This window comes from Silene latifolia, chromosome Y (assembly GCF_048544455.1).
Source record: "Silene latifolia isolate original U9 population chromosome Y, ASM4854445v1, whole genome shotgun sequence".
Classification (NCBI taxonomy): Eukaryota; Viridiplantae; Streptophyta; class Magnoliopsida; order Caryophyllales; family Caryophyllaceae; genus Silene; species Silene latifolia.
The window spans coordinates 33,594,889-33,607,338 of record NC_133538.1 but is presented as its reverse complement, the minus strand read 5'-3'; the positions used below and the strand labels follow the sequence as shown (position 1 = coordinate 33,607,338).

At 38.6% G+C, this 12,450-nt stretch overlaps 2 protein-coding genes across 2 annotated transcripts; both read right to left on the bottom strand.

The window, feature by feature from the left end:
• Window positions 1-1,794: 1,794 nt before the first annotated feature.
• On the bottom strand, window positions 1,795-2,688 carry LOC141627822 (uncharacterized). Its single transcript, XM_074441037.1, has 4 exons — window positions 2,613-2,688; window positions 2,379-2,531; window positions 2,197-2,294; window positions 1,795-2,100 (listed from the first exon to the last, which is right to left on the bottom strand). The coding sequence occupies exons 1-4, from the start codon at window positions 2,686-2,688 to the stop codon at window positions 1,795-1,797; spliced, it is 633 nt and encodes a 210-aa protein (XP_074297138.1).
• Window positions 2,689-3,513: 825 nt separating this feature from the next.
• On the bottom strand, window positions 3,514-5,232 carry LOC141627820 (uncharacterized). Its single transcript, XM_074441035.1, has 3 exons — window positions 4,661-5,232; window positions 4,039-4,278; window positions 3,514-3,958 (listed from the first exon to the last, which is right to left on the bottom strand). The coding sequence occupies exons 1-3, from the start codon at window positions 5,230-5,232 to the stop codon at window positions 3,514-3,516; spliced, it is 1,257 nt and encodes a 418-aa protein (XP_074297136.1).
• Between the last annotated feature and the right edge of the window lie 7,218 nt (window positions 5,233-12,450).

Genomic DNA, 12,450 nt, shown 5'->3' with positions numbered 1-12,450 from the left:
TGAGGATGCTTACACCATGGGGGATGGGATGCATGAGTCGGGCAGCGATCTTGACGCTGGTTTACTAGTAAGTTAGTTACTCGATCGAGTAACGAGTTTACAACGGGGATTTATAAATCGATAATTGTGAAACCTCAAATTATTTCCGCCCATTCTTTATAAACCTAGATGCCGCCACCTTCCTTCTGCTTCACCATAATCCTTGCTCTTGAGGTCCTTGAGGATGCTTACACCATGGGGGATGGGATGTATGAGTCGAGTAGCGATCTTGACGCTGGTTTGCTATGTACAGGTATGTTATCGTCATCATCATCGTCATCGTTGTTTTCAGTTAGGTTGGTAGTAATAGTGATAGATGGTTGTACTGTTGGTATAGGTGTTTTACTTGGTTGATTGGTATCTTTTGGTTGGACGCGGAGTCGGTGCGGTTTGTTAAAGGTAGGTTCGCCTACTCAGTACTGTTGATTGTCTAGAGTGTCTGTGGATGTTGTTTGGTTGATTTAGTGTCAGTATTCATGATTGGTTGTAGTAGTTGGTTGGACTTGTGTTGTTTTGATAATCGTAGTTGTGGTACAGCTGATTGTGATTGTTTGTCTGTGGTTCTCAAGGTGCGCCCTCGGCTGAGTGGAGTCACTTGCGGGAGTGGCTTCATGCCCGTAGTTTGCCCTCTGTAGAACCCGCCATGGGAGGGGATGTGCACATTAATGGACAAGGGTTTAACGCTCAGATAGATGAGCGTGGCTTAGGTGGAAACGGATGCTGTCCCCCACTGGTAGGTATGGTCTAGTGGACAGCCAGTGATGGTGGTTGGTTGGAGGGGATGTGGTGTGTGTGTTCTTTTGCGTGTGTTGTGTCTGTTTTTATATGTTTTCTCCCTTAGTTGCTGACCTTGTGTGGTTTTGTTTTGCTGTTTGTTCCTTTTGTGTTTTCCGTGATCCACTATGGTGAGCAGTCAGTCTTAGCAGGTTGTGATCTGGATCATAGCCCGGTGTTTGGCAGGATGAGTATATCACGAGTCACGACAGAAGTAGTTCACGAAGCTGATAGTGGTTTTGAGTTGTATCTTTTATAACGTTAGTTTTGTTTTTTTTTTGGTTAAATGTTTGCTTTTGTATTAAAATAGGAAACCATTACATGATAGTACTTTCATTGTAAACTATTGAGATAGTCTACATCATTACATGAGATGAATATTTAATATTGCTAGCCAATCTCTATCCTTTAAAGCACCTATTCTATCAATCTTTTGAATGACTCATTGAAGTAATTTTGCTATAATTTCTTTGACTAATATATCAGGCCTCTTCACTCGATGTTCCAGCCTGCAAACATTTCTTGTATTCCATATATTGTACCATATTTCCATCTTAGCCATTCTACAGATTTTAACCTGAGTCTGGGAATAACCAACTCTACCATTGAGATTAAGATGCAACCAATATTAAACCCCTACAATCACCCTTGAACTGTAATCATAATCATTGAACAGGTGTTCATGTGATTCTGCAGCATTTTCACACAACAAGCACCGATTAGAGAGACAGATTCCAAATCGTGCTAGCTTAACTCGAGTATTCAAAGCTTTCCTCTTAATCATCCAACTAATAAATGCCTGCTTAGGTATATTCCACGGATCCTAAACTTCGTTGTACCATTGGACAGGGGATGTATTCCTTGTAACCAACAGTATCGAGACCTGGCAGTATAACCAGTATGAGTAGGTTGCACCCCCTAGTGATTACCCTGATAACCACCAGACAGTAGCTACCTAGTTTTACATATGTTCCTCCAGTTTCAGTTAGCATCTGGAGATGGTTGATAACTAGACCAGTCAGCTCCTTTTAGATACACATGATCAATCCACAAGACCCACAATCTATCAGCTTTGGTATATAGCCAATGCACCAGCTTCCCCACACTAGCAACATTCCACAACCCGGCATTTTTAATCCTCAATCCACCTTCTTTATTGGTATAACAGATATTAGACCAAGCAACCAAAGGGGGCATGTTATAGTCAGTGCCACTTTCCCATAAAAAATTTCGACAAATAGCTTCAATTTGATGGATCACACACTTAGGTATTAGGAAAATAGATGCCTAGTTATTGTGCAAATTATTAAGCACAGAGTTAATAAGTAGTAGCCTCCATGCATAACTAAGCTTCCTTGCCCCAATACCTTTTATTTTCCTAACAATTTTATCAGTGAGAACTCTGCAATCCTTCCTTAATAATCTGCAAGGCTGAATTGGAACTCCCAAATACTTAAAAGGCAAATTACCCTCTTGAAATCCTGAGACTTGAATAATATCAGCTTTCAAGCTAGTAGTCACCCCATTGAACACAACTTAAGTTTTGGCAGCATTAACTTTCAAACCAGAAGCTGCCGAAAAGGTAGCCATAACTCTAAGAAGCAACATGATTGACTGATTGTCTCCTTTACAAAACATCAGAAGATCATCAGCAAATAAAAGATGATTCAGCTTGAGACTCTTACTTAAAGGATGATACCTAAAGTACCACTTATCAGCTACATAAATCATAATTCTTGTAAGATACTCTATACAAATACAAAATAAATGAGGAGAAAGAGGATCCCCCTGCCACAAACCTCTTTTCCCAGGAAAATAACCAAAATGAGCTCCATTAAGGTTCAAAGTATAAGTAGAAGTAATAAGGCAAACCATGATCAGTTGTTGGAATTTTATTGGAAACCTAAGAGCTGTAAGCATATGATCTACAAACTTCCATTCTATTGTGTCATAAGCCTTATGTAGATCTAGTTTAAACATTCATCTAGGAGATGCTATACCCCTATTATACAGTCTAAATAGATCCTGGCAGATCAGGATGTTTTCAAGTATGCTCCTTCCTTTAAAAAATGCTCCTTGATTCCTGGTGATGATGTCAGAAAGGATCAAAGCAAGCCTAGCACACATAAGTTTTGAAATGGTTTTGTAAATCACATTACAACAAGAAATAGGTCGATAGTGCTTGACAGTAGTTGGTCTCTCCATCTTTAGGATGAGAGTGATAATGGTATAGTTAATATGAGACAAGAGTTTCCCAGAGTCAAAGAAATTTATCACTGCTGCACAAATCTCATCTCCTATAATATCCCAAGCACCCCTCAAGAGTTGGCTACCATAACCATCAGGTCCAAGATATTTCCCTTTAGGGATACTAAACAAACAGTGCTTGATGTCCTCAGCTGTAATAGGTTTACTCAGAATGTTCCAATGCTCAGCAGTGCAACAAGCTCCTTATCTCACTACAGTCTGATTCACTCTCTCAGTCACTGTATGAGACCCTAAAAGGTTCTGATAATAGGTTAAGAAAGCAGGCTGAATAGATTCACCATCAGTACATAAAATTCCATTCATATCTTCAAATTGGAACACTTTATTTAGGTAAATTCTATTCTTATTAGCATGATGAAAGTAATTAGTATTCAAATCACCTTCCAAGGACCACTGAATTTTGGCTTTTTGAATCAAAAAACTATCTCTGGATTAGATAAGTTCTCTTAGGTCCTGAGCTATATCCATTTCCTGCTGCAATAAATCAGGATCACCAGGGTTATCAACCAGCAACTTCTGAATATTCTCAAGGGCCAGAGTTGCACTATTAGTGCTGTTTTCTATATCATAGAAAGAGCTCTTATTTAGACTCTTCAAAGCAGGCTTCAAAGCTTTTAATTTCTTAATGATGGAGAACATTCTGGTCCCTTGAAACTGGAGACTCCACACAGTCCTCACAATATCTTTAAACTGACTAGCAGATCCCCACATATTGATGTACTTGATATTTTTCTTGCCAGCCAAAGTAGTTTGTTTAGCCAACACAGTACAGGGGCAATGGTCAAACAAGCCTTCGGGGTGAAAGTGTGCATAACTATCACCAAACCCATCCAACCATGCTTGATTTCCCATTGCCCTATCCAACCTACTATAGACTCTACCAGAAGGATTTTGTTTATTAGACCAAGTAAAAAAAGCTCCAGTTGAAGGTATATTTTCCATGCCATAAATAGAGACACATCCTGGAAATGTGCCATTTCAGCATCAGTTTTATTACTCCCTAATCCCTCCACTGGTGACATAACAGTATTGAAATCCCCTAACCACAACCAAGGATCATTACAGTTAAGGGAAATCTCCTTCAGATTATTCCATAAATCCACCCTTTCCTCTAAAACATTCAAAGCATATATCATTGTAAGCTGGAAGGTCTTATTATCAGCTCTAGAACATACTACTATATGGATATGCTGAGCACTGAAGGAAATAAAATTAATATCAAAACAATCAGGTTTCCACATTATCCAAATTCTACCTCCTTTATGCCAACTGCAGTTAGTGGAAATGCTTCATCTATCACAAATTGAAGTATTTTTATTCAAAAGAGATCCAAGTTTCAGCTTAGGTTCTAATAAACCAAACAAGCCTACCCCATTATTGTGCATAAACCATTTAACCACTTTCTGCTTATTCAGGTCATTTAGACCCCTCACGTTCCAAAATCCTATGCTATGCATTGAGAGTGCCTCCAAGAGGGTCCTTTCCACTCTATACTACCCCCCCCCCCCCCCCCAACACCCCAACATCCCAATCCCCCCTGGAATCATTAGAGTTGTTCAGTGCATCTATGAAAGAATACTTGCTAAATTTGGCAGAGAGCCTCACCCCCACCATAGTCTCCTGCCTATTCAACCTCATGATATTTTTTGCTCGAGTAGACTGTATGGGAACAGATCTAACAGTATGTAGAGGAGGAAAATTGGTGGGAGTTATTATGGGAGAGGTGGTCACAGGTTCTACCACTGCATCTTGAACCATAGCTGTCTTAAATGGCCTCCACGCTTGCCTCTGTTTCTGTTTAGGCTTAGGAGGTTTTTTAGCAGGTTTCTTGCATTGTGCAACATTATGCCCAATCCCATTATAGCTGGTACATGAGATAGGTTTCCACTCATACTCAACAGGCACAAAAACCATATGCCCAGACTCATCAAAAAACTTGACTTTGACAAGTGCACTCTGATCCATGGACAATTCCACCATAACCCTAGCATAGCTTAAACAAGTTTTATCATGAGGCTCTTGGTCCTTCTTAACAAACTTACCCACCAAACCTGCAATTTCTGGTAAACAACTCCCCCAAAATTTCAGAGGAATATTAAAATGTTTCACCCATACAGGAACAACATCAAAATTTGTCTTAACAAGCTCCATATCCACAGTCTATGGCTTAATAACAATAGGTTTATTGTCATAAAGATAGTAACCTGACTGTAATAAGGCCTCCTTATCCTCATTTTCAGTAAATCTAACAATAAAGACCACATTGTGGAGAAAATAAACTCTTTCAACACCAAACCCACCCCAGACATGATAACTATAATCCTCTACCATTGCCCAGGGAGGGTTTGCACCCAAAATGTAACACATAACAGAATTAGACCAAATTTCTACCTCTGTATTGATATCATCATGAATAAACTGTAAGAGCTCTTCAGGTACTTCCTCCACATGGATTGTTGGCATAACAGGCATGTCCTTTCCTCCATGGCGAAGTATCCAACCTTCCTGTAGCTCACCATCCTCCTCAGTGACTGCCTGCACTTCATCTTCAGGTTTCTGTAAGACAGGGATACCCTGAATATCATGCATTGACCGAGTTTTCCTTGCATCAGAGGATAATGGAGCCTCAAAGGTAGTAAATTTCGGACGTTTATGACTCCTACCACTAATAGTAACATGTTTTTGTGATTTTTGAGCATTTTTCAGTGAAGAAAATGAAATTATTAAAGGAGAAAAACGATTTTACGTTGCCTTAATAGCCGTCAATGTTAACTTTTAGGTTAGAATTTTAGAGCTTTCTCTCTCTAGCTTTCTCTCTCATTATTGCATTTATTTTAATGTTAGTTTTGTTAATCGTTTGTAATATAACTTAGACATTCTTTTATCGACGTTTGATTATTACTGTCCTCGGGCAACCGAGATGGTAACGCCCTTATATGCTAGGGAAGGTCTTGTTAAGGCTCATTGGTATAAGGAGGTGTTACAAAGTGGTATCAGAGAGACGATTTTGGAACCTGTAACAAATGAACCTAATGAACGTAGAGAGTCAAATAAAATGAACCTGGTGTATGTATGTTGGGAGCCCCAGCTGATGCTAGATTTTGGGTGAGTAGGCGCCCTCATTTCAAAATCATGGCCCCATTATGCTTAAGCCAGTCATCGGTTATGGGATATCAAGTCGGGAATTATGTGCCTAGTGTGTATAATGGTTATGTTAGAAATATATGTGATGAAGTCTTTATTTATGCTAGTGTGTGTAGTTGTGATGAGGAATTGTGTAAGTGTGTGGCTGAGTAGAAGTGTGTATGGAAGTAGTGGAAGTGGTGAATTGTTTATAGTATGTAACAATGTTGTGTGATGTGGCGATAATAGTGTTTTCTAAATCTTTCTATGAGTGTGGATTTATAAAGGAATTGTGAGTCTTGCATGTGGTGATGATAGTAAGTAGTAAGTTTGGATTAGTTGTAACATTTTTCAAGTAGTATTGGGTAAGTGCGATGGATGAATGGTTGAATGCTTTCATGATATGGCATAGTAAGTTGAGTAATGTAATTGATAATTTGTGGTGACTTGATTGAATTATTAACAAACTCCGATAATAAATGATAGTTTAATGTTAGATGAATGATTCGAGTGATATAACTATAAGTTGTATTGTTAAAATTGCAAATGTATGATTAGAAGTAAAATAATGGGTTGGATGTATGCATGAGTAAGCTAATAGTGTGGTCCATCGTTTTGCGTAATGTCCGTCATAGAATGAAGTAATATGTATCTTGGTTGAATGAAACCGTTGTGTTGCATTTGAGTAGTAATAAGTGCGTTGTGCATGAATATAATAATTTGTGACGTTTTCCAAATTCAATTTGCAATCGACACGAGTTGTTGTTTTGCAGGAAACGTTAACTAAACCCGTAACTTTTGACCTTGTTTTTAATCTCGCTCGACCGGGTAGGAGTACTTACTCTATCGAGTAGACCTTATTTGATCTAGTTAGGAAGCTATGACATCGAGAAAGTTGGATCTGCCAGCGGAAACGCGATCGAGTAGCTCCAACTCGATCGAGTAGAGGACACTCGATCGATTAACCTACATACTCGATCGAGTAAGTGAACAGTGCCCGGGTTTACACGGGATTCATATCCCTTCTTCCCTATTATTTTCTTCTTATTTCTTCATTCATCTAAACCCTAAATTCCCATATCTCTCTCTTTTGCTCTCATCCTTGTGTTTTGGTTCTTGAATCTTGGTGTGTTCTTTGCTTAATTCATCCTCCTTACTTTCTAATCATCCAAGGTAATAATGTTCTCCCTATTTCTATGTTTTTAATTGATTAAACATGTATAATAGTTGGTGTTTGTTAAAAAATTCGGTTTATATGCATAAAATTTTGCTTGTAATTATTGTAACATGATCTATTTGCTTTAATTTGTTGAGTATTGATGCTAGATATACAAAAATCGAATCAATTTGGGGGAATGTATGTACCAAAATTTCTAGGGTTTGGAATTTTAAAATGATTGTTGGTTGTCTTTTGCATAGGAAAGGGGGAAAATTAGGTGATGTATGTTATGGGTACCATGTTTAAAGTTGATTTTGATGGTTTTTGCTCAAAATTTTGCCTTAAAACTCCGTCTTAAAAGTGCCCCAAACTGAAATTCGCCCCATACTCTTTGTCAAACATGTCTAATTGTGGAACTATTTTGAAAGTTTAATCCTTAAAATTTGTAGTTGGGTTGTTAATTGATGTTATACTTGGCCATAATGTTGTAGCTGTGAGACCGTCTGCTGATAAATTAAGAGTCTATAATTGCAATTTTGGGATTGTTTGGTGGAAGTGTGTACATAGTAGTTCTTTTCCACAGCTATACATGAAAGCTTATATGTTTGCAAGTATATGTTGTTTGTGTATCTAAGATATGTGTTGAAAACAGATGCCGAGACCAAGTGTTGGAACCCGTCAAAGTAAGAGGGGGAGGGCTTCTGAGTCCGAGGCAGGTGAGGGGAGTGAGGGACCTACGGTCCCAGCAGTGCCTGAGTACCCTTCTGTTGTCTTTGTTGATTTTCAGCAAAGAGATGCTTTTGTTGCTTTACAGAGACGTCGTATGAAACCCACCCGTTCCATTGATACTTCCATCTTGACTGACCTAGGAATTGAGACTGATGTGAGGCAAATATTCGAGACCTTGGGTATGATCGGGCTGTACCATCTTAGGAAACATTCCTATGCTTTTCTGACCTTGGAATTCATGAGTTCTTTCAAGTATGATGCAGTGGAAAAGACCGTTGAGTTCCGTCTGATGAACACCAGTTTCTTTATGACCATGGACAAGTTTACCACCAACCTCGGCCTTTCTAGACCCGAGAAGGGAGCCCTTAGGGCCATCCTGATTGAGTGTATAGCCAGTAGTCTTATGCCTTGCTTTACCGGCAAGCCACCTCCCACCTCTAGTAACATGCTTATCAATTACGTGCAACACGTCACTTTGAAGATCTTTCTTCTTGTTTTAGCTTGTTTACTTTAAGATCGAAAAGATGTGAGTAAGCTTAACTCACACGAGGTAATGTTGCTTGCGGCGTATCTTAACCCACCCACCCCCCCCCCCCCAGCTCAGAGAGTCTCCTTCAATGCCCCGGCTATAGTGTGTGCTAGTTTAGCGTTGATGACCTCGTCTGACACCCACTTCTTAAGTTGTGGTGCCATCGCCACGCGGTTGGCGGAGAGACTGACTACCTTTGTGGCCTCCTCGGCCTATACCCCTTTGACCCCGACAGTGCTGTTGGATTCATTAATCTCATACGTTTACATACTCATATATGAATTAATTTATTTAGTCATAAAATAAATACAAGATCTTATGCATGCAAACTTAATAAAAAGAGATGGAAAAACCAGTTTCTCACCATCTTATTTCCGGCCATTTGGGCACCAACAAGTTCTCCTTCTTTTTAGTTCTTGAGCTTTCCAACAATGGATGAACAAGGTTCAAATTAGAACCTCTCCTAAAAGCATATACCCAAGGTGTTACTCTTAATAATTAATAATATTATAAACTAGTAATATTATTAATCTAGCTTAAAATTGACCCAAAATATTTATTTTGTTCTCCTCTATTTCGGTTTATAAGAGAGAATTTTTGTGGTTTTTCTTTCTCTAAAATATTTCACAAAATTTAGAGAGTAAAATGAATGAATAATAGACTACTAAAATATCAATACATGTAGTGTAAAAATAAGAGAAAACTCTTTAGTTTTTCTCTATGAAAAACCGGGTGGAAGGGAGGTTTTTAGGCCAATGCATGATGCTCATTTTCTTCTCAAGAAAATAGGTTTGCATGGCTAGTATTAGGTGGGTAATCATTTTGTTTTTAGACATTTAAAATATAAAAACACAACCTTACTACTCCCTTCATTAAAACTGGTTATCCCATAAAATGGTAGTCCATTTTATTTTTGTCATTTGTCAATTGTGACATATGTGACATGTTACAAGACATGTTACATTATAATGCAATTTTAACATATTAAAAATCATCATATTAATTAAATATGTCACATACAAAAATAATTAGTAATTCACAATTACTTGTACCAAAATGGGTCATATAATTATAAACTACAACAAGTTGTATTTATAATAAATTATTCATTCCGATTCAATTGTTTCGTAAACAATAATTTAATCTAAGTAATAAAACAATTTGATTACTTAGACCGTAACTCATTTAATCGAAGTACAATGAGTCACGTCAATTTTTACTCACAAAATCATCCGTCAATTTTAAGCAATTTAATTAACCCGTATCGACATACGATTAATTAAATAATTAATTAAGAGCATCACCCTTTAAGTATGACCTAAGGGGATCAACTGATCACCACCGTCGCACGACAGTAATGTCAAACTCTAGTCAGCCAATCATTACCGATATGTGTGGACCAGTTGACTGTAAAATTTTACATCCCAGATGTATTCTTAAAATGAGATTTAAACATGTGATCATTATGATCGACAGTTGTGATCGCATTATTGTCAGAGGACACTTATTCCAACAATCTCCCACTTGTCCTCGACAAGTGTGCGTCACCAATTCTCTTGTCCAATTACTATCTCCCACTCAATGCAAGGTGTCTTTCAGGTCGTACTTGCAAGTGATCATATCGAGTGTGGTTTCCTCGATCTGGAGAATAACTGATTGACCGGAGTTATCTACCATAGATACCTTCCGAGCGTGGCCACGCATTTCCAGTTCATTAATCCTCGAGTGGGCCTGAGATATTATTTTAACCCTGATAAGGGGTGGACAATTCCTACCGCACTATCCCCTTCGACTAGCCACAGCCATCATAACCCAAAATATGTCCATTTGACCGCATTTACGAAGGTCGTAGTAACATAAATCAAAGTTAATCTGAAACTGTGCCACCTTAGGCGAACAGTCTTTAGTAAAAAGAATCGACTCATTAGAATACTATAGTAGCTCTCGCCACGACCAGGCTATATATATTTGCCAGAACTCTATAAGCAGTCATTAGCCCGACAAAGTGTTCCTAACAGTCTGCCTATGTGATCGACTAGTCATTCTCATATGACTCTTTGGCACTTGAACTTGCCATCAATCGCATCAGACTCTAGTTACTTCGAGACGTCACCTCATATAAGTGACTATGGACGATTACTATGTCAATTTAGTTCACTTTAATGGGGTTCAATCTTGTCTCCAGAACCCATTTGAATATGACAAAGTAATGGAAAAATAAAAGACAAATGTGAGTATGCATATGAGCAAATAAAAGAACTCTTTTATTTCATATCAAAATCTAACATAAAACTGGCATGCCTTTAAGTCCCATAGACGCAACATGTCCATCATGCTTAGTCTGCGATAAAGGCTTGTTGAGCGGATCAGCTATGTTATCATCCGTCCCAACCTTAAATATCACAATTTCCTTTCTTTCAATGAAGTCTATAATTACATGATATTTTCTAAGTACATGTCTTGATCTATTACTAGACTTTGGCTCTTTGGCTTGGAAGATCGTCCCACTATTATCACAATAGAGAGTGATGAGATCATTGGCGATAGGTACTACTCTTAGACCTTCCGTGAATTGCCTGATCCATACAGCTTCCTTGGCAGCTTCTGATGCAGAAATGTACTCAGCCTCCGTTGTTGAATCCGCAGTCACAGCTTCCTTGAAGCTTCTCCAGCTAACAGTACCACCATTGAGCATGAAAACAAAACCAGCTTGTGATTTCATGTCATCTCTATCCGTTTGAAAACTTAAGCCCGTGTAACCATTAACACGGAGCTCGGTGTCTCCTCCAAACACTAAGATAGAATCCTTAGTTCTTCTCAAGTACATAAGGATGTTCTTGACGGCTATCCATTGACTCTCACCTGGATTTCCTTGATATCTACTCGTTATGCTCAAGGCATACGAGACATCAGGACGTGTGCATATCATGGCATACATGATTGATCCAACAGCGGAAGCATAAGGGATCAACTTCATGCGTTCAACATCATGGGGTTTGGAGGGCGATTGAGACTTGCTCAATATTGTCCCACTTACCATAGGTACCAATCCCCTTTAGGATTTGTCCATGCTAAAACGTCGAAGAATCTTATCAACATAAGATTCTTGACTTAGTGCCAATATCCTCTTGGATCTATCTATATGGATCCGGATACCTAATATGCATTGTGCCTCTCCTAAATCCTTCATTTGGAAGTGGTTACCTAACCACTTCTTAACCGAAGACAACATCGGAATGTAATTTCCAATGAGTAGTATGTCATCGACATACAAGATTAGGAACACAACATTACTCCCACTAAATTTCATGTATAAACATGGTTCCTCAACACTTCGAGTAAAACCATTCTCTTTTATCACATGATCGAATCGATGATTCCAACTTCTTGATGCTTGATTAAGTCCATAAATTGATCTCTTAAGTTTGCATACTTTGTTAGGATTTTTAGAATCAACAAAACCTTCGGGTTGTATCATGTACACCTCCTCTTCTAAATGCCCATTTAGAAAAGCGGTTTTGACATCCATTTGCCATATTTCATAATCATGAAATGCGGCAATTGCTAACAAAATTCGTATGGATCTCAGCATGGCTACGGGGGCGAAGGTTTCATCATAATGAAGACCTTGGACTTGGGTAAATCCTTTTGCCACTAGCCTAGCTTTGTAGACATCATCATGTCCTTCTATGCCATTCTTGACCTTGAAAATCCATTTGCGTTGCAGAGGTCTTGCCCCTTTAGGCAAATCCACCAAGTTCCAAACTTGGTTTTCATGCATAGAATCCATCTCGGACTTCATGGCTTCAAGCAATAAGGAGGAATTTGA